The sequence below is a fragment of the Lupinus angustifolius genome, chromosome LG14 (assembly GCF_001865875.1).
Source record: "Lupinus angustifolius cultivar Tanjil chromosome LG14, LupAngTanjil_v1.0, whole genome shotgun sequence".
NCBI classification, from domain to species: domain Eukaryota; kingdom Viridiplantae; phylum Streptophyta; class Magnoliopsida; order Fabales; family Fabaceae; genus Lupinus; species Lupinus angustifolius.
The window spans coordinates 9893816-9919464 of record NC_032022.1 but is presented as its reverse complement, the minus strand read 5'-3'; the positions used below and the strand labels follow the sequence as shown (position 1 = coordinate 9919464).

Genomic DNA, 25649 nt, shown 5'->3' with positions numbered 1-25649 from the left:
AGAGACAGAAAGGTGTATATGTGCATACTTTTCAATATTATGAACATCTATTAATGATTTTACATTTACAAAGTAGCACAATAATGACTAAAATAGGCATTGAACTTAGGAGAGTAAGAAAAAAATGAATGACAGTATATACCTTATCTTTATTCTTATTGGCTTTATCATCTCTAATTTTCATTTCATGCAATTTTTTTGCAACACTCTCCGCCTGATCTTTGCAACACTGCAGCAACCTTTTTAATGTTGGCCCCCTGACCCGGCCCTCTGTTGTCCGTCTAAAAACGGGTTGAATACAAGCTTTCCCCCAGCCCGACCTCCTAAAAATACCTATCCGAACGGGCTGGCCTGTTGGGCCAAGCCCATATTGTCATTCCTAATTTTTAATACTAATTATTTAAATTGATCTTAAAACATTCTCAATTAATATTATTTAATTATTTTTACAACTTAAATAGTAGGAGTATAAAACATTCTCACTAAATATCATCTAATCATTTTTGAAATTTTAAAATGCTAAATAGATATTTAGGAATTACGCATTTAAATAGTATATCTTAAAACTTTCTCGATTAATAGTATTTAATCATTTTTAAAACTTAAATAGTAGAAAACCATTGATATTATTAATAGAATGAAGTATGATATTACAATTAATAAAGAAAATTGTTTATAATTTATTTCGCTTAAAAAATAATAGACATTGAATTATTGCAAAATAACATTTTTTAATAATAATTATTTAAATAGATCTTAAAGTTTTCTCAATTAATATTATTTAATTATTTTTAAAACTTTAATAGTAGGAATTTAATCTTATTAAAAGATTCTCAATTAATATCATCTATCATTTTTTAAATTTTAGAACGTTGAATAGAATATGTACTAATTAAGCATTTAATTAGTAGATCTTAAAAAATTCTCAATTAATATGTTTTAATCATTTTTAAAAAATTAAGTAGTAGGAATTCATTGTTATAATTAATATAATGAATTATGATATCACATTTAATAAAGAATTCAGTTAATATTATACGCTTGAAAAAATGATAGACAATAAATTTATTTCAAAATAATCATTTTTAATACTAATGATTTAAATAGATCTTAAAATGTTCTTAATTAATATTATTTTTAAAACTTAAATAATAAGAATTCAATCCTATTACTAATAAATGAGCTATGATGTTACAATTTATAAGGAAATCTGTTAATATTCTGTGTGACATAAAAATAAAATTACTGAATAAAGCTAAAAATAATAATATTATATTCATTATATGATGATTTTTTATTATTATTGCAACTATGTAAATTAATATATTTTTCATTTTTTTATTTATAAATTTGTTCATCACAAAGAAAAGAGAGAGTTTTCTAAATGAGTTACATCTTTGAGAATTAATTTTATTTTGATAAAAGAGTTACATTTGTTTAGAAGAATAAAATTAGCAACCTACCCATACTAATGTTATTTTTATTTTACAATTATATTATTCTTCTACATGTATTTGTGACTTAAAAAATAATATATTTGATTTCATTTGATTGTGGAAATGAATTAATTTGTTTTATTTTTTATTTTTATATATTTTTTGATTTGTTTACGATTGCTTAATTTCAGGTGATACTAATTATGGATACAAATTTGAGACAATGCTCATCATGTATATATTTTTTGATAATGAGTTGTGTTCAATTTCATTCAAAATAACATATTCAAAAAGTTCACAAAAATATAATATAACATATGGAAGTTAACATTCTTCTTTAGACTCATATACATATTTTTGGTCTTTTTCAAAATGTTATCTTTTACTTTGTTTGAGAAATATAATTAATATTGGTTATTGAAGTTGAGTAGTTTTATTGATAAAAATGTAATCATTTTATAAAATTGACTGCATTGGCAATATAAGTAACACTTGTGTTCTTAATAATGCGAATGTACGGGTAACACATATGTGTTTTAACTATACGAATGTGCGAGTAATATGTGTATTCTTAGCAATGTGAGTGTACAAGTAACATATATGTTTTAACTATTAAAATGTACAGGTCACATGTTTGTTCTTAACAATACGAATGCACAAGTAACATGTGTGTTTTTAACCATACGAATATACGGATAACATGTATGTTCTTAACCATGTGAATGTAAGAATAACATGTGTTTTCTTAACCATGATGCACATGTAATATGTACATTCTTAACCGTGCGACCAAAAAATACTGTCTATGCAAATGCATGAATAACTTGCTAATGTGAATACTAAAATTTATTGCCTCGTATTAATTTAAGAGTATCATATATGCTGTTTAAAATATATGTCACTTCATATATCATTTTATTTGATTGGTTAAAAAATAAATATTTAAATCTAAAATTTTAAAAAATAAATTATTATGACCAACCACAAAAACGACACATGAAATGAAATAATGTTTAGAAGAGAAAATGTGGTCCCAATGTTGAGTTAGTAGTATTAAAGAATTATTACCATAACGTGGTTAGAAAACAAATTAAAAAAAGCAAATTGGTAAAATGCTTTATGGCTGGCCAATTTTAGGTCCAGCGCATGTAAACTGTCAAGCACAAAAATATTTTATACACCATCAGTCAATCATTCATCATTGATTTATTAATCATCATTGATTCTCAAACAACAGTAATACAAATCAATGGTGAATTTTATACTGACAATGTAAAAACTTTACACTCCTAGCGCACATGTTTTAAACTCTTCTCGTTTTCCCCTTCACTACCTTAATACCTTAACGAACAGACAACTACTATGTACGTGGATTATAAAATACACATTACACAGTTTCTACTTATCTGAGTTTAAAAAAATGTTATTTAATAAATGTAATTATAGTACTGATTTGGATGATATTTATTATTTATTATGATTTTTTATTTTTCTATGTAGCTATTAAAAGTTCTATTATGTACGTGGATAATAAAATATTAATACAAATCAACACATATAAAAATAATAATTACTATAATATCATAGTTTTAATTTGAACAAATAAGTAATAACCCTTTCTTCTTCTTCAAATTATATAAATAATACTAATAAATTTTTAGTTTAATAATATAAAACCTTATTAAATCTCCAAAAAAAAAAAAAACTTACTATGTATTTGATTCCTAAAAATAACCCCGGAAATGACAAAGAGATAGAATAATACAGAAAGAAACACTAAACAGTTATTGATTTATCCAACGACTATTTGCCGTCCCCTTCAACCCATCCTTTATGTCTTAGCTGTCATTTCCTGTATTTAATTTTACTATTTTAGGTAGTTATACTATGATAGGAGTAGAGTAATATTTTATTCATGAGATTTAATTTTCAAAAATTCTATATATCTTTAAAATATAAGTAAATTATACTAATATTTTATATGTTTTAGTAAAATTATATAAATCATCCCTATGAAAAATCCCCTTATTTTTATATATACATTATACTGATTATTCTTGTATGAGAAATAAATGTGGTTTTTTAAACATAAAATGGTGATAAGTATAATTAAGTTAAACAAAATATAGTATATTATAGAAACAAGTTGAATAACATATGAGTCAATAAATTTTCATTATTTTTTGTCCGTTATAATGTAATATAAGAATGATTTAAAGAATACTTCCTTAGAATTATTGATACATTTTGTAATAAACCAAAAATAATAAAAATGTATTAACTCATATACTATTTATATTTGTCTCTACGATATATCATATTTTTGTTTAACTTAATTACACTTATTGTCATTTTATGTTTAAAAAACCACATTCATTTCTCATACAATGGTAGTGTATAACATATGTATAAAAATTAGGGTTTTTGTAGCTATAAAAAATGAATGAGTGATTTGTATAATTTCGCTAAAATTCATAAGGTGTCAATGTAATTTACTCTTAAAATATTGTAGTGTATATAATTATACCTATATAATGTCAAAATATATTAATTCCATGTTCCGAAAAACTAATTCTTACATGTGAACTTGTAGTTGTAATGGTATATGGATGTTTTTAGTTGTAATGGTATATGAATGTTTGTAGTTGTATAAGTGATTTATTAAACTAAAGTTGTTGAATAAAATTAGTATTAGAGCTAGTTGGAATTTGAAAAATAACTAAAAGTAATAATTTGATTTTTTTAAGTTTAAAAAAGTAACTAATATAATTTTTAAATATTTATAGGCGTGTAAAATTTGTTTGAGAAATATTGAAAGTGTGTTCATTTTTTCAAGAGAATAAAGTTTCTTCTATACTTTATTATTTTCTCTTAATATTATTTCATATATGTAAGATTACAAGCTATTTTCAAAAGTTATAAACTCATTTTTAAAAGCTCATTTAATTTTTGTTTATAATACGACTCTAATAGTTTAGAGATTGATTTGTGGAAACCAACCCACAAAACAAAAAAACCAATCGAACAATTACCTAGGTAACACAAAACTAGATTCCAATTGGGTTGTCAGTAGCATGCATCTTCATCCTTTTCAAAGTTAAGGAAAACATAGTTGCGGCCAGAAATGTGACATTCATTGATGGTCCAAATTTTAAGAAATGATGTGTAAGATCTTCCTCTACAGTGTTGTGGGATTCCCAACCAAAATGTGCTTGGAAGGGGTATGCTAGCACCATTGCCCCTATCTTCATACAATTTTCTCACTCTTTTATCCTAGTATTATGTTTCAATGTTTATAATAAAAAAAGTTGATGAAATTCAATCCTCTCTCTTTTATCTTAGAATTGTTCACGGCCCAGTTTGATTCCTAACCAACCATTCATTTTTTTTTATCGGTTCTTAGTATACAAAAAAATCAAATTGGATTACATTGTCACACCCCTATCCTTAATATGACTCATCTATATAATAAAATATTAAATATTTATGCAATACTATTGTAAAGATTTATACAAATTATATGTATCATTTACTTATTCATTTATATTATGTTGTATGAATATTGAATAATAATTAAATATGAACGATGAATAATACAATAGTCATGTATAAAACTCATATATTATCAATATATATACATTTTTCTCAAAATAATAACTATAAGATGAGGGAAATGAAAATAAATAAATAAAGAATCCCTACACACCTTTCACATGGAGACAATTGCGTTCATGATATCTTTCTTTAAGGAATCTGATCATTTATTAACTATGTTTGTAATGAATAAGACTCCTCTCTATTAATGGAGAGACAAGTGCTATAAAAAACAACATATATTAGTATTTATATTTTTTTATGAGTAAATTATATTGATACTCCTGAGTTTTAGTGAAATTATACAAACCGCCCCTATTTTTCTACACCTACACAAACCTCTCTTAGTTTTTATACTTTCATTACACTAACCACATTTGCATGAAAAATAAGTGCAATCTTTTAAACAAAAAATGTGATAAATACACTTAAGTTAAACAAAACATATATATTGTGAAGACAAATCCAAATAATATATGAGTCAATATTTTTTTTTTTATTTTTGGTTCGTTACACTATATTATAAGAGCGATTTAAACAATATTTCTTTAGAACTGTTGATGCATTTTGTAACAAAAAATAATAAAGATACATTGATTTGTATATTATTTAGATTTGTCTACATAATATATCATGTTTTGTTTAACTTAATTGCATTTATCACATTTTTTGTTTAAAAGATTACACTTATTTCTTATGCAAGAGTGGTTAGTGTAATAAAACTATAAAAACTAGGAGATGTTCGTGTAGGGGTAGAAAAGTGAGGATAGTTCGTGTAATTTCACTAAAACTCAGGAGGTGTCAGTGTAATTTACTATTTTTTTATTTAAAATGAGATTACATTTTTATCCTTAATATATAAAGTAAAAATTCACTTGTCTCTTCATTACTTGAGCAAGTCTTACTCGTTTGTAATACACGTTTAAAGAGTTTTAATTTATAAAATAAAAACTACATTAACCATTAAATTGGTTGATCTATAAAACACATATATGTATTCACCAATTTCATACATATATATATACTAACAACATATCTTCTATCATTTATATTATAGTTATTATTGAATCTTAAATAAAAATAATATTACAAAGAGAAAATAATATATATATTAATATAAGATATTTTTATAATGTTACTATATTATCCGTCATTTATATTTTATTATCATTAACTTTTAAATATAAATAATACAAATAAATAATAAATAATATATCGGTACATATTTCACTTTATTACAAAATGACAAATAGTAAAAAACTAAAAATAGTATACAATCCAACATCTAAAAATGCTAAATATCTTATCTGACAACTTATCCACATTCATGTGAACATATACAACATTCACACTGCAAAATAATAATGTAATCACTAATTAAAAAAAACAAAAAGAAAGTATTTGTTATAATATTTTTCCCATTCTTTCATTGCTCTCTTTCTTCGTTTCTTCCTCATAATCTTACAAAACCACACCTACTCTGAACTCTTCAACCCTTTTTCTCTCATCTTCTTCACTAACCCACTTTCCTATACTCCTTCTAACCTCATCTTCCACTTCCAAATTCTGCATCATCATCACAATTTCAATGCCAACTTGGTGGAGTAAAAAACCATGCAAAAGCACCAAAACCCAACAACAAAACCAACCAAATGAAAACAACACAAGCACTTTTCTTAACTTCATCAACAAGTCATCCATCAAAAAGGTTAAGAAAAACGGTGAAAAACAATTGGGTTTTGATGATGTCACCGGCGCCGCCTTTCTTTCCCGGAATTCTCCTAGAGCTAACAAGGATTTTACTTCACACGGCGCCGCCGCCGATGCAGACGGTGGTGATAAAATAGGACTCCCTTTACCGCGTCCTTCTGTTTCTTCTAACACTGGGAATGATCAAGGTCTTGTTTTTGGATCTGGGTCCTTCTCTGCTGGTTCTAGCGTTAGTTCTTCTGGCTCCTTGGATGATCATTCGATTTCTCAAATTAACGCTACAAGGTTGGATTTGGATTTGGGTTTAAATTAATTTACCTTTTTTTTGGGTTTTTCTATTTTCCATATTTGGATTAGGTTTGTAAATTTGTGCTTATGTTGAACTTAGCTTGGTAGATTGATGATCAAAATTTCTTTTTTTTTTGGGTCTTTTTAACTTTTGTTTTTCCTGTTTTGGGTTTAGCTCAAGTTTGTAAATTTTGTCTTAATTTGTTTGATTCATTTGTTTTTGGAGAGGTTAAACCTTAGGTTAATCATTCATCACATAAAGATTATTTTTTCCAAAAGTTTTCTCCGTTCGGTGTTGTATAATTTTGGACTATGATTGCTTTCTTGCTTGATTTATATCCCCTATTAGTTTTGCTAATACTTCTCCAATCAAAATTTTGTAACAAGGTCTGATACTACTACCCTTTTTTACATGGTGGTAGACTTTTTTGTACACTTTTCTTCCATTTCTCTTGCCTTCAACTTTTCTTTCCCTTTTCAGTTAGCCAGTTATGTAAAAGGGTTCTCAGTCTCATAATTTTTCTCCTTCTCTTCAGATTAGATGATTGTTTTGTTCTGTGAATAATGAATAATTTATAACTTGTTATTTTAGGCGTCTTTTTGTATGATTGTAGATTTGAAGCTCTTCTTTCTAAAGTGCGAACTTTCTGTATGGATTTATTTGGTGGAAATGAAGATCTAACTTGTGATGGAAAGTTTTTTCAAGACTATACTCTATAGTTTTTTCTCTTAGAGTCTATTTGCGAGTTGAGTTTTGGAGGGAAGTGAAAGGAAAAACTTCAGAGTCATGTCACAAGTGTATTTCATGGCTATGAAGCCTTACCTTTCCCTCCCTTCAAAATTCAACTTGCAAACAGACTCTTGGAAAGTTATCTACCTGCTCATCTTCCATTATATGATTCATGCTTCTTAGACATTCCAAATGATTTAGGTGATAATCATGCAAATTACATTTTTCTTTCAACTTTTCATCAAACGTAGTAATGAATTCAAGGATATATGCTAGTTCAAGATGGTTGTAATTATAATAGTTGGGAGGGTGATGTGTACACTCATCTTAGCAGTGACAGTGTGAAGTAAAGGAATGGAGAGAACATGAATCTGTGTAGTTTGTTTATAAGGGTGTTTCAGTGCTCTTCTCTCATCTGCTGCTAAACTAATAAACTCTATTTCCTTATGCTAGAGGGCAAGTTGACATGAAGTTCAATGTGAGGCCAAAAAGCCCAGGTCCTGGTTCAAGAGGGCCCACCAGCCCTACTTCCCCTCTTCATCCAAGGTTGAATGTTTTGAGTCTTGACTCCCCGACTGGCAGGCAAGAAGATGGAAGGAGTCAATGTCATCCATTGCCTCTTCCCCCAGGATCTCCTACAAGTCCGTCTTCTCTATCGAACACACGAGCAAATGTACAGCAAGAAAACAGTATCTGTAACCGGGGCAAGTGGAAGAAAGGAAAACTTCTAGGACAGGGAACATTTGGGCATGTTTACCAAGGATTCCATAGGTATTGGGTTGTTTTTTTCTTTTCCAGTGAAGGAAATATACTACATATTCGGCTTAGCCTTCGACAACTTTTATCATGTAATACTTTTCACTCCTTGAAAGTTTTAAGGCAGAGCACGTGGCCTTTTGTATCTGGTGTTTGTAATGTATAAGCAAATCTTTTGGTTACAAAATAAATACTAGAATTCCAGATTTATTGGCAACAATGAAAAAACTGATGTTAAAGTATGGCTATATTTACAGAATGATATCATAAACCCTCTCCTCAGACTGTGCACTCTTCTCATATGTCCTTAATATTATGGACAAATTACTTAAACTATATATCTTCTGCCTCTCTAAAATGCTTGTGTTGCAACTTTGATAGTGAAAGTGGACAGATGTGCGCAATAAAAGAAGTCAGGGTTATCTGCGATGACCGGTCGTCAAAAGAGTGCCTCAAACAACTTAATCAGGTAATTCTATCATGTTTTATTTTATTTATGTATGCATCATGTTTTAAGCTTTTAACACATACCGTACCTCTTTTGCAGTTCTTATATTAAGGTTGCATTGTAGTTTGCTTTCATATGTATGATTATCATTTGATTCTATATAAATCCTTAACATGTTCTCGAAATGATTGCAGGAGATACATTTGCTTAGTCAGCTTTCACATCCAAACATTGTTCAGTACTATGGGAGTGACTTGGTATGACTAAAATACTCTGAGTCTAGAATCCTGTATGCAATGTGTATGTAACTAGGCTGTTTATCACAAAACTCTTCTTAAGGAAGTGGTTATGAACTGGCATCGCGTGATATTTGTTTGATTTGCCATCAAAAATAGATTTACCCTAATTCTGTTTTCCTCCACCTCTTATGATTGGTTCATAAGTGTTCTCGGCCTTTTTCGTAAAAAATATCCATGCTTTACAGCACCACCGCACAAACACATCAACAACAACCAAGCATTTGATCCATTAGGTGGGGTCGTTTACATGGATCGAACAAACGACTCCATAATGCTCTATCATAAATTACGTATATTGACAAAACATTGATCTCTAAATCTTCTAATCATGTTGCATATGGTTTTTCTTATTGGGGCTTTTAACGGTATCCTCTGCATATGCTCAAATCACATGAGGTGTGATTATATCATCTTTTTTACAATAGGAGCTACCCCAACTTTCTTTCCAATTCATTCATCCCTAATCGTATCTTATCCGGTGTATCCACTCATCCAATCCAATATTCTCATCTCTGCTCTTATCAATATTTATATGACATGATTGCAGGGAGATGAAGCACTTTCAGTTTATTTGGAATTTGTATCCGGTGGTTCTATTCATAAACTACTTCAGGAATACGGATCCTTTGGGGAGCCAGTTATTCAGAATTATACCAGGCAGATTGTGTCTGGACTTTCTTATCTTCATGGAAGAAATACAGTACATAGGTAATTCGGTTTTCCGTACTCTAGTTATAACATGAAATTGTTGTTTCTTTATCATCTTTAAATTATTTTGTTGTTTTTGTTTTGACAGAGATATCAAAGGGGCTAACATACTAGTTGATCCTAATGGTGAAATCAAGTTGGCAGACTTTGGAATGGCTAAACATGTGAGTATATCATATATTCATATACTGTAAAGAACTTGCTTCTTCCTCAGTTCGAAAGCAAATAGTATTTATTATCTCGGGTATAATGGAAGTTAGATAATAATTATAATACACAATTTATGGACAGTGGATACTTAAGATGTTTGTTTCGTCAAAGGTTAAAGTTTGTAGTTCTACTCATTTTTGAATGCCTAGTGACTCACATCCATTGCACTCTCTCATGTTTACCTTGTTTTTTTTAATAATTTAGAGCTTTATGGTGTTAGATTATACCCATAAGAAGCAAATCCAATTTAGAGAGCTTCAAAATTATAATTTTATGTTTTAGTTTACTTCTAATTTATGTTGAAGACCGTCTCTGAATTGTTATTGTTCTAAACCAGATAAATTCCTCTGCCTCAATGCTTTCTTTCAAAGGAAGTCCATACTGGATGGCACCTGAGGTAAAAAATTTATCCTGCATCTTTACAGATCTTGAAATTTCTTTTGAAACAAGCACATCCTTCTCTCTCTCCCCGACTGTAAGCACTATGTCCTGATCTTTGCTTTCTTAGGTTGTGATGAATACAAACGGCTATAGTCTTCCTGTTGATATATGGAGTTTGGGATGCACAATTCTCGAAATGGCAATGTCGAAGCCTCCTTGGAGTCAATATGAAGGGGTGAGATATTGGATATTTAAAACTAGCCTTTATTTGCATATTTGTTATGATCTTGTTAGAAGAGTGTGGATGACTAAATCGTTTTTTATATCATGTTGGATTCAACAGGTAGCTGCGATATTTAAAATTGGTAACAGCAAAGATATGCCCGAAATTCCTGAGCATCTTTCAAATGATGCAAAGAATTTCATTAAGCTATGCTTACAAAGAGATCCATTAGCTCGCCCAACAGCCCAAATGCTACTAGACCACCCCTTTATTCGAGACCAACCAGCAACAAAATCTGTAAATGTCAGCATAACCAGAGATGCTTTCCCTTACATGTTTGATGGAAGCCGGACGCCGGTACTATTCTATTCTTTGATTTTATTTTTCTTTGAGAAGTGATGTTACTTTAGCCTCTTGAATGCTAGTTCCGAGCTCCAATACATGATAACTTCACTATAAAGCATGTAACATTCTCATAAAGTTAACATGTTGCAATTGATCCTCTTATTTTGCCTTAAATCATTGTTTCAATGTATACAAATGTACTGGTGAAGTTTGTATGGCACAAATGTGAGAGAAATTGAAGTCCGAGAACAGATTAACAGGGCAACCATTACATAGTTTCGGGTGATAAGGGAAATACATTAATAATATATGAGGGTAGTGGACTACATAGCTTCATAGAGGATTTAATGCTGCCACAGAATTCTACATATGCAATAGAAGTTGAACATAGAATATCATATATTTTAATCTAATGCACCTATTCCTTGCACCAAATGATGTGATTTCTTAAGTTTCTGGAGATCTGTTTATATATTGGCCAAGGATGGTCTGGGCTAACTTTCTCATTGTTTGGGTCGATTTGCAGCCAGTTTTAGAGCATCATTCCAATTCCAATAGAACAAATAATACTCTAATAAACGGAGACTATGCAACAAAGCAAGTTGTCGCATCTTCACGAGCAGTAAGGAGCCCAAGGTAAAATACCCGACTTTCTGATTTTATATACGCATAAATCACTTGCGTAATTTGGACTGACATACTATTATAACTCCCATGTTCAGAGACAACACAAGAATGATCACATCTTTACCTGTGTCTCCCTGCTCAAGTCCATTGCGACAATATGGACCGGCACACAATAGCTGTTTCCTTTCTCCTCCTCATCCTTCATACACAATGATGAGACAAAATAACCTCAATTCATATCCATTAAGATCGAATGCCGCATTCACCCTTGATCCTTGGCAGGAAAGATCTCCTTACAGAGGTCACACCCCATCCAGCGGATCCCCGAGAACGAGACTCATTTGAGTTTGCATGTGTAAATACCCCACTAAGATCCCTTTCTTGGTTGCCCCAGCTTGCATTTTGGTATGTGGTTGAACTGTAATATGTTCTCTTAAAGCACAGATTATATCTAAAAAGTTATGAGAGATTCTTTCCAACACATGAGAATGAGAACTAGACAATGGTAAAAGTGAGGAATAGAAGCTCTCAATGCAAGCATTGGAATGAGGAAACCTTGATGATTGTAGCAATTTTTATTGGATGTAAATGCATGTGTTTATTGTCTTTATTCTGATGCTTATGTTGTATATTATGTTAGTTCATGGAAGAGGAGAAAAAGGTAATTTTTCATGCATACTCTTTTTTTTTCTTTTTAAATTGTATTTTTGTTATTATCACTATAAGAGTTTAATGAAAAAGAGCAGTATGTACCTAATGTCCAAAATACTTGGAAGCAATTCATAGTACAATTATGTTCAAATTATTTCACATAGTATTTTTTATTTTATTTTTTGAAATATTTGAGTGAATAAGCCGCAACTATAGCATAAGTTATATTTAACATAATAAAGTATTTTATCGTATTAGAGATAAGTTATCTATTTCAGTCACTAGAATCATGACATATATTCTATTTTTTTAGTTTTTAGAAATATTTTTGTAAAAAATAATTAAATATGATACAAGTTATAATTTTAGTGGTTAAATGATTCTTATCTCCTGATTAATGAGATGCTTTATTTTCTATACTTAATCTCATTGCAACATGTTAGTAGTGGATGTGGTCTGTATGCAGTGCTAACTTGATGAATGATTGGTGATGCTTATTCAAAACAACTTAGGTAAACCTCCTACTGGCTTTAAAAAAATCAGCTCCATGTGACAAAATGACAAGTTGCTAATAAAAAAGATAAAATTAATTATTGTGCAATTTTATTATGATTTTTTTTAAAAGAATAACTTTCAACCATTAAAGAACCTATTAAAAATTTATTTCAAACATTTTATTTAAAAAAATTCAACTAGAAAGCCAGATTTTGACAATTTAATACATTTATAGAGACTTATGGAGTAATTTAATCTTGTTAGAATATTGCATAAGAAGAATGTCACACTTAAATTGAGCAATTCTTACAAACAATAAGTTTTTATTAAGCATTGTGGGTTGTGCAGACCATGACAGAGGCAGTGTTCAACTGTTATACTCTTTCTTAAGAAAGTCAACTAAATTTTATTATATGTGCGTGGAATAAAACAACTAAGTGAGCCATGTCCCCTATTACCCGACACCATGTTTTCACGTGGTTAACTCATTCATCAATAGACACCTACACAGTGGCGGATCTTGACCATGATTTTAGAGGGGGCAGCATTATGATTTATACATAAATAACATATGAAATCATTAGAATATATATAAATTTTTAATGTAAAAATGAGTTATTCTTTCATATTTAAATTCCCAAGAAACATGATAAAAATATAACATAACAAATCTATGAAGAAATTCCAAATATTCCTAAGCACACATAAGTTCATTATCTCTTATAAACATTATATGTATTTTAAATTCAGAAGAATCGAGTATAAAGTTAGTTTTTCAATCCTTTCAAATAGAGAATCAAAATAATATATGCTTGAGATTAATATAAATATTTTTTAAGAGAAAAATATATAAAGATAGAAATAACGAAATTAAGAATATCATACATAGCAATGGAATAACCCAACTAAAATTAATAAATAAAAAAATAGTTCACTAACAAAGAATAACAACCTCCATGAATAAAATTTGATGCAAGAAACAAACAAATCATAAGTAATCATGTCAGTTTGAGTTGGAGAGTTATCTAAAACAATATTAGGGGGGAATATGTCATATGATACTAAAGAGAGTGAAACTTTATAAAGGGTGAGAGTTTTGAAGAGAATATTGAATTTTTTATTGTCCAATGAGTCATGTAGAAGTATTATTCTTTGAGAGAAGAATATATGCACTAACAATGTATGAATTTTATACTTTTTCACTTCATCACCTACCATTCATATTCAATCTTTATTAACTCTTTAAAAAATTAATCTAAATGAATGATGGATGATGTAGTGAATGTGTATAAATTTTTACATTAATAATACATAAATATTACACTCTTATCCTTAAGTTTTGTTGTTAAATTTTAAAATATACCAAAAACAATATCTCTATAATATTTTTTTGAAATATTTGAGGGGGGCAACTTCCCCCACCTGTCCTAGAGAAGATCCTCCCCTGCACGTACATATATAATATTAAAGAATGAGAAAATAGTCTGCACTATTGTAAAACCATTCATCACTTACATATTAATAATTATTAAATAAAAGCAAAGATGGATAAGTATTATATATTAACAGTGTAAACTGGATATACGTATTAAGCTCTTAACTAATTCATTATATCACAAGATTAATTAACATTTATATATTATAAACCGATAACTAATAAAAATTACATTAATATAATAAATTTTTTTTTCATGTCATGAAATAATTTATCTTCTCAAATCCATTCAATTATGTATTTTTGTTTTCATGATTATTAAAATTTCAAAAATACTTACAACACCTTCACCCTCATCCAAAAGAGTGGACCCAATACTCCTTACAATAGAACAAGTAAGACATGAACTTCTACAATCACCTTAAACACCATATTATTGAACCACATAACTCAAACCTTGGCACTACCATCATCGATGAATCATGGTCGTTGTGTTGGATGACGTTTGTTGGTGCTTGTAACAGAAGAAGTAGGCCTCAGGTAAATTTGGATAACCTAAAATACAATTTACTTCAAATGTCTTCAGTTTAATATATTTTTTGAGACTATCTCAACCCAAGTTGTACCTTATTTTAATTATATAACAAGACATGTGATAATATAAAACAATGATTATTATGATCAACAAAATATTAAATGAATTTATGTCTAAAGTAATAATCATTAATAATATAATTGATTTAAAAAAAATAAAAATATATTTATCATATATTAGTTATATATGTAAAAAAATATTTGGACTCTTATAAATTAGGGTGCATATCTGTTGTTCTACACTTAATGCTACTCCACTCTCGCACCATAACCTTGTGATTATTTGAAAAAATATATTTAAGTTAAAATTTAATTTTTAAATAATTTTTTGACAAATAATAAGATTATGGTATATAGAGTGACACTAAGTAAAAATGTATACCCATAAACTATGGGGCTTGTGCCAGTGCCCCATACATGTGGGCAGTCCCTGTATACGCCCACTTATATGATATATCCAAATAGGGCTTATACTTTGTAATGGAGATTCCGCGGGAAGCCACATAACTTCGAAAACTGTTTCCACACAATAAAGTCCTCTTTGATCCGCCAAACAAAATCTTCCACGTCACATTCTTAGGTACTCACCCGTCATTACATGTTTAAATAAGGGTTACTTATGTAACTTCACATGCAAAAAAAACCATTCTGCGGCGCACAAAATTACTCCCAAAAAAAATGATTCTATCTGTCGAATCCATAACTGTGTAAATAGTATTGTCATATTTTGTTATACTTTGTTGATTCCGAAAAGCATTGGTGGGTGTGGGTTACTTGGTTGTATAATAAATAAAAAATAGACTATTAAGAAAGATAAGAGATTCGAAAATGGTGATGGAAATGCCGAAAGGATTACCCTTCTCTGTAGACACATGGAGTCAATCATCAAAGGCTACAAAGAGACATCATTTTCTCACACATGCTCATAAAGATCATTCTTCTAATATTACTTCTTATTCCTCTTTCCCTATTTACTCTACCCTTCTTACTAGAACCCTCGTTCTTCAACATTACCCTCAGGTTTTTACATTTGTGACTTTTTTTAGTACTTTTTGTTGCAATTATGTTTTTTATTTTTATTTTCTGAATGTTTTGTGTTGTTGTACAGCTTGTTGATTCCTTGTTTGTGAGTATTGAGGTGGGTCAGTCTTTGATTGTTCAAGATCCTGATGGCTCCTTCACTGTTACTGCTTTTGATGCTAACCACTGCCCTGGTGAGTGATCTTAATTCAACTCCATTTATACCACAAACATATATTCTGTCAATGATTTCTGTATTTTCTGAATGATCATATGCAACAGTCTTTAAGCCTATTTATAGTCCTAAAAAGGGCGGGGCCGAGTGTAGGAAGCTCCTACCTAGTGAGCTATGAGTAAGGTAAATTTACGCAGTCTTACCATCTATTGTAAGGGAATAAAATGTTTATTTTTCTAGGGTTTGAATCCAGGTCATAAGGCAAACAACATTGCCATTGTGACCTGTGTTCAAATCCTGGAAATAGTCTATTCACTTGAAAGAGTAAGACCGCTTACATACCCTCCTCAAACCCCGCTAGGTGGGATCCTTGTACAGTGCCTCCTGTTTATAGTTTTACTCCTATATAATCCTAGGTGCAGGGACTGATCCAGAAAACAATGGAGGGAGGGGCTTGGTATAAAAACATATATGTATGTATTTGTTAAGAGAGGGGATCCACTTGCTCCATCAAACATGATTGAATTTTGTTATCCTAGGATTGATATTAGTGTAGTACAAGTCCAGCACCAACCACAAATAGAGAAATAATAAGATTCCAAAATAATTACACATTCTTAGATTGATTCGATATGGTACTCGGTTTCATCCCAAAATTCATGTGTATGAAAAGTGTTCGGAGATGCCTCTTGAGCATGGGGTTTTGGTTCAAGCTCAAGATTCGTGTATATGTAAAACACTGCTGGGAGGGGTGCTAATCGGCCTGGCCTTGCTCCAGGGATTAATCTCTCATTTATTGGATGAAAATGTACTCTGAGAAACAGAACGCAATTGATTAGATATGATAGTTACATGTGATAGACCTCTTGTTTATGCATTTATGCTACTTTATCGACTTTCTTCGAAGGAAATCCTATACTTGGATTTCAATTCAACTATATTTGAATTGTTGCTTGTTTAAGTTCTGTCCGTACGGGGGTAGAAGAGCGTTTTTGGTTTGATAAGTTTAATTTAACATATTGTTGTGCTTAATGGGTACTTTTTTTATCGGGATTAAGATTAATTCACCTTCTTTTTCTTTAATTTACTACAAATTCTTCAGGTGCTGTGATGTTCTTGTTTGAAGGCAAATTTGGTAATATTCTGCACACTGGGGATTGCAGGCTAACCCCTGAGTGTCTCTACAACTTGCCTGGCAAGTATGTTGGCAAGCAAGGAAAACAACCACGCTGCTCACTTGATTGTGTATTCTTAGACTGTACTTTCGGCAACTTCTCTCATGGGATGCCTAGCAAGCACTCTTCTATTCAACAGGTAAACAACAACCTAGAACCCCTTGATTTTTTTGTTTGATTTGGACTGGAAGGAAATTTATTATTTAGATACCTACCTCAGGAGAATATGGTTACTTGTGTGAAGAAGCATAGGCTAAAATTCCCAGCCTTAATCTAAAATAAGGAATAAGCTTTTTTAATGTAATTGTATGTATTTATTTGGAATGCTCAATGAAGGCAAGTTATGATGAGTGCATGTGCATGAGATTTTATACATATCACAGTTCGGTAACAGTATCATTTAATTCTCAGCTTTATATTTAACGCCTTCAACCTAAATCTTTCCTGATGCCAACACACATCATTTACTTTTGTTGAAACTTGAATATTGTATAACAAATGGATTCTTAAACCTTAGCATGCTATGTTTATATTTCACTTTGTAGCAGTTCTAAACTTGCAATACAACAGTGGGTGCATAATATTGAGTTCTTCTTTAAAACTGAATTGAATTATTATGAATACAAGTAATTTGATTTCAAAGTTTGGCTTATGAAATTATGAAACAGGTTATTAATTGTATATGGAAGCATCCTGATGCATCAACGGTGTATCTAACGTGTGACATGCTCGGTCAGGAAGAGATCCTTGTTAATGTATCCCAAACATTTGGAGCCAATATATATGTTGAGAAAGCCAAAGATCCAGAATGTTTCAAGAATCTAGCAGTTACTGCTCCTGAAATCCTCTGTGAAGACCCTTCTTCTCGTTTCCATTTGTTCGATGGATCCCCAGGACTATATGAAAGGGCGAGAATGAAGTTGGTTGAGGCCAAGGCAGCTCTCCAACCGGAGCCTCTCATTGTCCGACCTTCTGCACAGTGGTATGCTTTGGAAGATGATGCCTCAGACATGGAAAATTCTAAAAAAAAGAGGATGGGTGAAGCAGTTAAGGATCAGTTTGGTGTTTGGCATGTATGTTATTCAATGCACTCATCCAAGGAAGAATTAGATTGGGCACTTCAACTTCTTGCACCTAGTTGGGTTGTTTCAACAACCCCCGGCTGCAGGGCTATGGATCTGAGTTACGTTAAGAAACACTGTTTTAACTCTAAAGTTTCTCTCAATAACTCTATCTTGAAGCTTCTGGATATGGCAGTGGAAACTTCTGATAACATTGATACATTGGTCAAACCTGTAAGCTGTTATCCTGTGCTTGATAGGACCCTTCAGCCTTGCGTGCAAACTAAATCACCAGTCAAACATTGCACTGAAAGTAAAGCACCTGTAGAATTGTCTCCTCCTGGCAAAAGCTTGCCTGTCACGTTATTCGGAAGAGCAAGGCTTGGTCTCCAAGACGTCGCCTTTTCACGAGGGTGTAATAATTTACCTACCAATATCTGTTCACAAACAGTTTCAAGTGACGCGGGACAAGAATTATCTAGCAGTGTGTCGGATGCCGAAACGAAATGGGAGAAGTCACCAGAAAAAAAGGAAGATTTAGATGAAGTGAAGTATATGCAATCTGAAGTTCAAGAGACAAGAGTACACAAGAGTGCCTCTTATTTAAATGTTGGATCTTCAGGCTTGAGTGAAAGTGTCAGAAAGTTGTACAGGTCAATGAATGTCCCTGTACCTCAACCTCTCCCCTCCTTGGTGAATCTTATGAATTCCTATAAACGTGCCAAGAGGGGAAATGATTAATGGTATTGTGTTTTCCCAAATTTCTTCGATTTACCGATTACCACGGTGGAAGATGTCTATGCAAGTGTTACTCATAAGATTTCACATGAATTCAGTTTATCTTGCTCTATCAAACTACCATCACAGTTGCGATAGTACTTGAAATAGGAACAAGTTGGAAGAGAAGAATTGCAGAAGCACCACAGAAGTGTTTCCAATATGTTATAATAATGTTTCAATGATTTTTTTCGCTCTCCTAACAAGAGATGCATCAAAGGATGCTTCATACATAGAACTTGGAATGTGGAGGGACTCATGTATTATGGCAATTCAAATAATTGTTTATAATGTTTACATACACACAATATGGAGGCTTGACAAGTCAGCAAACATTCATGGCCATAAGTGCTATTTTTACTTGTACAATCAGTTTTATGCTGTTATCCAAACTAAAGATCCATTCTATTTTTACACCATGTACAATAGGTTGAATTGCTGTTACCCATACTACACAAATGTTTGTTTTTCTGCTTAGTGTTTACTATATGTCTAAACCTACATGTGCAAATTAAGATATTGATTTTTCATTTCTTGTCATTTTATTAATGATTGCTGCTATATATCAGAGTTTTAACATTAAATTTGTGAATAATGAAGCACTCATAACATCATAGTTTTCAGAAAAAACTTCTGCAGGGTAGTAGTAATGATTTTCTTAAATCATTGACATAAGCCATTGAAGGTGATCATGCAGCTATAGACTAAAGATGGGGCAGAAAATCTCGGAGTATCAGACCAAGCTTCTTTAGTCATACAATATTAGGGAAAACATATATATATTATTTATCTATTTGTCATAGCTTTCCCCACTGATATCACAGCCTCTCATAATTGAGTTTCTCTGACTGCAAGGAAAAAAGGAAGAGTGAGGTAACTTTTCACATTAAGCAGTTTTAAATGAAAAGGCTTATAAAAAAAGTTCAATTGAAAAGAAGCAAGTCAGATATATGGACATAACCAATTTACTGGAGATTTATGTTACTACTTGACCAGGGAAGGAAATCATCAGTTACAGAACAGAAAGGCATTATAAATGTTTTATAAGTTGCAAAGTGAGCCATGCACAAGTCTCAAGCTCAATCAAACAAGCCATTTCTGGTCAAATACTAGCTCATCTTGATTAGGCTTTTGCTTAAGCAGAGGTTAATTTCGAAAATGCATTCTACTTAACTGATGTTGTTAGGGTCTATTTGCGAGTTTAATTTTGAAGGGAAATGGAAAGTTTTAGAGTCATCTCACCAGTGTATTTCATAACTCTATACCCTTCCATTCATCTCCAAAATTCAACTCACAAATAGATCCTAACAGTATCAGTGTAGTTAAACTGTACCTTAATAAGCATGTCTGTAGGAAGCCAAGCTGGAGCAGTAGGGACCCCTACCCATGCAATCTATCAATTAAGGAAAGGTTTTGATCACAAATGTTGAAATATATTGTATCAATGTAAATAATAATGTACGTGAATACAAAAAATTATATTGTTGGGTTGGTTTTAACAAGTTATTAGTTTCTAGTAGTAAAAGGGGTTAGTTGGTTAGTTAGGGTAGTTAATATTTTTCTTCCTTTTATAAAAGAATTTCATTTATCCAATTCATTCAATTAATTCAATAATCATTCAATGAATGATTTTCTCATTCATTCTTTCTTCTTTTATCAAGATTCATGCATAACTCTACCCATTTTAACAAATAAAACTTTTACTTTTGCCACTTCACATTTTTTTTTTTCAAAATTTGAATCAAGCAAAGATGAGAATTGATATGGATATAAGTCACTTACAAGTGCATACTCTCCTGTTTCAAATATACGGATATCCAAGACCTTGAAGAAGCATTTCACATTTTCAGTTAGATGCATGTAATGACAGAAAACAAAGCTGCCATATGAAAATCTAGTAAGACATTTGTTGGGTATATACCTCACCACGGTCTTCATAAATGTAGTCTAATCCTTTGTAATAAGTTGGGTGCCCAACAGAAAGATACTGAAATATTCAACTTGGACATGTCAGTTTTGACACTGCAAATATCTACTGTATACTAAACCAATATCCTAGAGGAGATTTAGCACTGATGCGCCCTTGTAAAGATTTTTATACCACCAACTAATTAGAAAGCACGAATACTTCACAATATTCGTCATTTCCATGTCAAATTATATTTTTTGGTACTACTAAGGGTACTAATTCATTTCGGGGTGTGTAATTGTTCCTCTCAACAAGTATGGTTCACAGGAATCAAATCATTGATTTTTTGGTCATTCTGTGAATCTAGTAAGATCTTATACCATTAGACTAACGTCTTCTTATTGGTCGTGTGATTATATTAGACACATTTGGACACTCTTAACTATATTTTATAACATTTTACATTTCTTTTGCCATACCCTGTGTCCTCCTCTCCATAGCTGTTCCTGTTTTACTTTTATTTTCAGTAACAAAATTGTAATTTCACTCTATATAAAAGGATATAAAATATAAATATCATACCATGTTTTTTGTTTTGTTTTTTCAACTACTTATCTCCTTATTAGAGAATATCTACTAGTATGTGCTTGCTTGTTGTCAATCATTAATAATGTTTAACCCTTTAAATAACTACTTAAGATTGCATCAAAATCAAACTCTATATAAAATAGGAAACATGAAATACAAAACTACAAAATGGTTGTCCTTCTTACATTAATGCTGTTGAGATATTTCTCCTTCTCCACCCTCACAATCTGACCTTTCTTCACTGCCCATAAATAAAAATAACACACAATGATCAAAGAAAGCCATAAAAACTCACATTGAAAAAAGAAATTGATGAACTCACTAGAATAAACAGGTTTCTTGGGCTTAGGAACAGGACTTGAAGACTTATTATCCTTAGAGGATGAACCTTCACTTTTTTTGCTATCTGCTTCACCTGATTGCACTGCATGAATCAAAGGGAAAAGGTTCAAATGAACATGTTTAGTTCTCAAAGTTTGTGGGAAATGGTGAAGGCAAGAGAAAGAGGTGTGGTAGAGAATCATAGAGAATGCCATAAGAGAAATACAGTGCCATACAAGAGATAAGAAGAGAGTGGCACTTCCATTTTGGACAAAGATATGTTGGATGATATGGCAAATGTAACAAATCACAACTTGCCAAGTCATGAAGGAGAAAAAAAGATATGTACATTTGTCAAACATCTTTGTTTGTTTGTGTAATGAGAAAAAGATGTTTACAGTTTAATAGTTTTTAAGATGTTACTCTAATTCATTTTTAATTATTATTTATTGTCTTTAAAAAAAGTAATTCAAAGAAGAGTGAATTATATTATTAGTGTATGTCCGTATATAAATATTATGATGTTGTAATGAATGCAAATGCCTTCTATCAAGTGGGAAGTGCTTAAGAATGCGTGGTCATAAAAAAAATATTATTAGAGGATCCTCACAGCAGAAGTTAGATACCTTTATTATTGAAAGACAAAGGCTCATAAATTAGATGATTGGATTTATTAATTAATCAAGTGAATAATAAATATAAAATGACTTAAAAGCCATAATTTATAAATCATAAAGCATTTCAATTAACTTACGGACAACGGCTTACATAAGTTTAACAAAAAAATAATAATATGTGGAGGTTTGAGAGTAGGAATGAGTAAGGATGGTAACGGGCGCGAGCGAATGGAGTTAGTATTTTCTCGTCCCCAAACCCGCAATATTTACGAGTAGCGAGTATTTACAGATACCCAACGAGTTTTTGTTTTTAATTATATATTTATATAATTTGTAATAAATAATATGTAAAAATAATTATTATATGAATAATATGATATGTATTTGATAAATTTGTGATCATAGTCAAATATGTATAATTTATTATGAAATAATATTAAAATATATGATATATAATCTTAAAATAATAATAAATATATATATACAAATTTAATTAAAAACTAAATAAATAAATTCGCGGGTATCCGCGAGGCAGGTATCATAAAACTCAATCTCACCCATAAGCTATTTTTGTGGGTATCTATTGCGGGTTTTTCCACGGGTACCAATGATCATATTTTTTTACCATCCCTAGGAATGATAATAAGTTTGAATGAGTTCGGGTAGTGCATTACCCAAACTCGTCCTATTAGACCACTTTGGGACCCAGATCTGCCCCAGACCCATGCAGGTACCCATTGGGTCTACTACCTACGGGTCCTTGGGTACCTAATGTATCCATAGATATCCATAAGTTCAAAAAATATTTAACAAAATTGAAAACAACTTATATATTTGTGTACATGTGTATCTTATAATTATGTGTGTTATTTTAGACAACCAAAATAAAAATAAAATGATGATAACAATTGTAAAACATAATTAAAGTACAAGCACACAATTTTAAATTTGTCACGTAAATATAAATAATTTTACTAAAATCATAATTTAAAATAAGACAATAAAGCATATCAAATGTCTAATATCATTTAAAAATGTCCGTTGAGAGAGTTAGTCACAGTACCTGTGGATGTTCCCGGCTCGGAAAGGATTGCCCCAGTGCGAGGATACATGTGGGAAACCAAAAAAAATGTCTAATATCATTCTATCAACATAACATTATTTCATAATCATCGATTTACAAATATAACATTACTGCTTCAGAATATATCATCACAATTATGACGTGAATGCTTATTATATATATATATATATATATATATATTTAGGAATTTTGGATCTAAGTACCTCATTACCTAGATCCGGACTCGTTCAATAGCAGATCTCAAAATCTTCAGTTTCAATTATCCGCAGATCCAAAAATACAGATATAAACCCGACTCATTATGATATTATTGATGGGTACTCATAGATCCGAATATTCATCTACACCTCAATTTAATGGTTTATAGAAAAATCATTTTCTAACCAATTATGATCCACAACTTATATTTTTGTCAAATAAGTCAAGTGTATTTGAGAAGGACATGAGGTAGCTTATAAGTTAGTTAATTGGCTTATATGATAAAAATAAGCTACTTGATTGTGCTTGGTAAGAAGACTTATTTAATAAACTACTAACTCTATTTGAGATAACTTATAGAAGATAACCTAATTCATTTTACCATATTAGTTAACTTATCAACCAATTTTACAAAACATGCATTTAGTTAACTTATCAACTCCTAGTTTGATGTTCCTAATAATTGACTTATAAGCTTTCAAATAGTATACAAACTATTTGTTTGAGAGTGGGGTTTTGGAGAGGAACGGAAGTGATAGCTTTGGAAAGTCTTTCCCTTGTTTGGAAGTTGGATTAAGAAAATGGGGAGGTTTTGGAGGGCCTCCAAAACCTTTCATATGTCTATTTTTAAAGTTTCCACAATTTTTGGTTTTTTGAGAAATAAAATGTCAAAATAGCTAAATATATTTAATAATAATATATAATTACATATTATTGTCCATATCTCATTGTTAATTACATTTTTAAGAGAAAATAAAAAAATGTTTTTTCATTATCCTTAGTTTATCCTCCTTCATCTAAATTTCATACTCCCAAACAAGGGAGATAATTTCCTTCCTTTTCTCTTCTCTTCCTCCCCTTCCTAACCCTTTGATCCTTCTCTTTCGCTTTTCCTCCTAACTCCCAAACAAAGCCTTAGGGTTAGTTTGTGAGTTAGATTTTGGAGGGGAAAGAAGGGAAATGGAAGGCTTAAGAGTCATCTCACAAGTGTATTTCATGACTCCCAAGCCTTCCATTTCTCTTCCTTCCCCTCCAAAATTCAACTCCCAGACTAACCCTTAGGCTTTGTTTGGGTGTTATGAGGGAAAGGGAAGGAGAGGGATCAAAGGGTTAGGAAGGGAGAGGAATGGAAGTGAAAAGGAAGGAAATCATCTCCGTGGTTTGAGAGTATAAAATTTAGATGAGAGAGGATAAACTAATGATAATGTAAGAATATTTTTTTATTTTTCTTTTAAAAATGTAATTAACAATGAGAAATGGACAATAATGTATAATTATATAATATTACTCAAAATATATAGTTATTTTGACATTTTATCTCCAAAAATCGTCAAATTGGGGAACTTTAAAAATAGAAACCATCCAAAACATTCTCCTCTCGTTCATTCAACTCCCAAACAAGGGAGAGATTTTCTAAAGTCATCACTTTCATTCCTTTTCCCTCCAAAACCCCACTCCCAAACAAAGCCCTGGGGACAGAGACACTCCATTTTCTTCAAAAATGGATATGACATTAACCATCAAATAATTTATCTATATGTTATATATTGTACTAAATTTTGTTTACAAATTAATGACCACCTGTTTAGGGAAATTGATAGAAATGGAGACAGAAATGAAAAGGATTTCTATCTCTAACTTGGGATCTTTACCAAACACACTTCATCTAAATGATTAAAAATGTAATCGAAGATTGAGCAGGATGATTCAAAATAATTGATACTTACAATATTTTTTATAGTGTATTATGTATTATTTATTATTTATTATTTATTATTTATTATTTATTATTTA

General features: G+C 30.8%; 3 protein-coding genes across 5 annotated transcripts; 2 read left to right on the top strand and 1 right to left on the bottom strand.

Moving 5' to 3' along the window:
- LOC109326749 (mitogen-activated protein kinase kinase kinase YODA-like) lies at positions 6440-12506 on the top strand. Its single transcript, XM_019559537.1, has 11 exons — positions 6440-7025; positions 8212-8529; positions 8896-8983; positions 9157-9219; positions 9809-9969; positions 10058-10133; positions 10517-10576; positions 10688-10795; positions 10904-11140; positions 11655-11764; positions 11851-12506. Exons 1-11 carry the CDS (start codon positions 6619-6621, stop codon positions 12098-12100), a joined length of 1878 nt encoding a protein of 625 aa, XP_019415082.1. The 5' UTR covers positions 6440-6618; the 3' UTR covers positions 12101-12506.
- Positions 15710-19906, top strand: LOC109326750 (5' exonuclease Apollo). 3 transcript variants are annotated; one of them, XM_019559538.1, is made up of 4 exons: positions 15710-15950; positions 16039-16144; positions 17228-17439; positions 17969-19906. In XM_019559538.1, the coding sequence occupies exons 1-4, from the start codon at positions 15759-15761 to the stop codon at positions 19100-19102; spliced, it is 1644 nt and encodes a 547-aa protein (XP_019415083.1). In that variant the 5' UTR covers positions 15710-15758; the 3' UTR covers positions 19103-19906. The 3 variants fall into 3 exon arrangements, with proteins under 3 accessions (XP_019415083.1, XP_019415084.1, XP_019415085.1); XM_019559539.1 differs by lacking the exons at positions 15710-15950; positions 16039-16144 and adding an exon at positions 16160-16308; XM_019559540.1 differs by lacking the exons at positions 15710-15950; positions 16039-16144 and adding an exon at positions 16487-16598.
- On the bottom strand, positions 19702-22213 carry LOC109326752 (NAD(P)H-quinone oxidoreductase subunit O, chloroplastic). The gene is made up of 6 exons (XM_019559541.1): positions 21958-22213; positions 21821-21876; positions 21060-21125; positions 20921-20962; positions 20472-20531; positions 19702-19986 (listed from the first exon to the last, which is right to left on the bottom strand). The coding sequence occupies exons 1-6, from the start codon at positions 22169-22171 to the stop codon at positions 19957-19959; spliced, it is 468 nt and encodes a 155-aa protein (XP_019415086.1). The 5' UTR covers positions 22172-22213; the 3' UTR covers positions 19702-19956.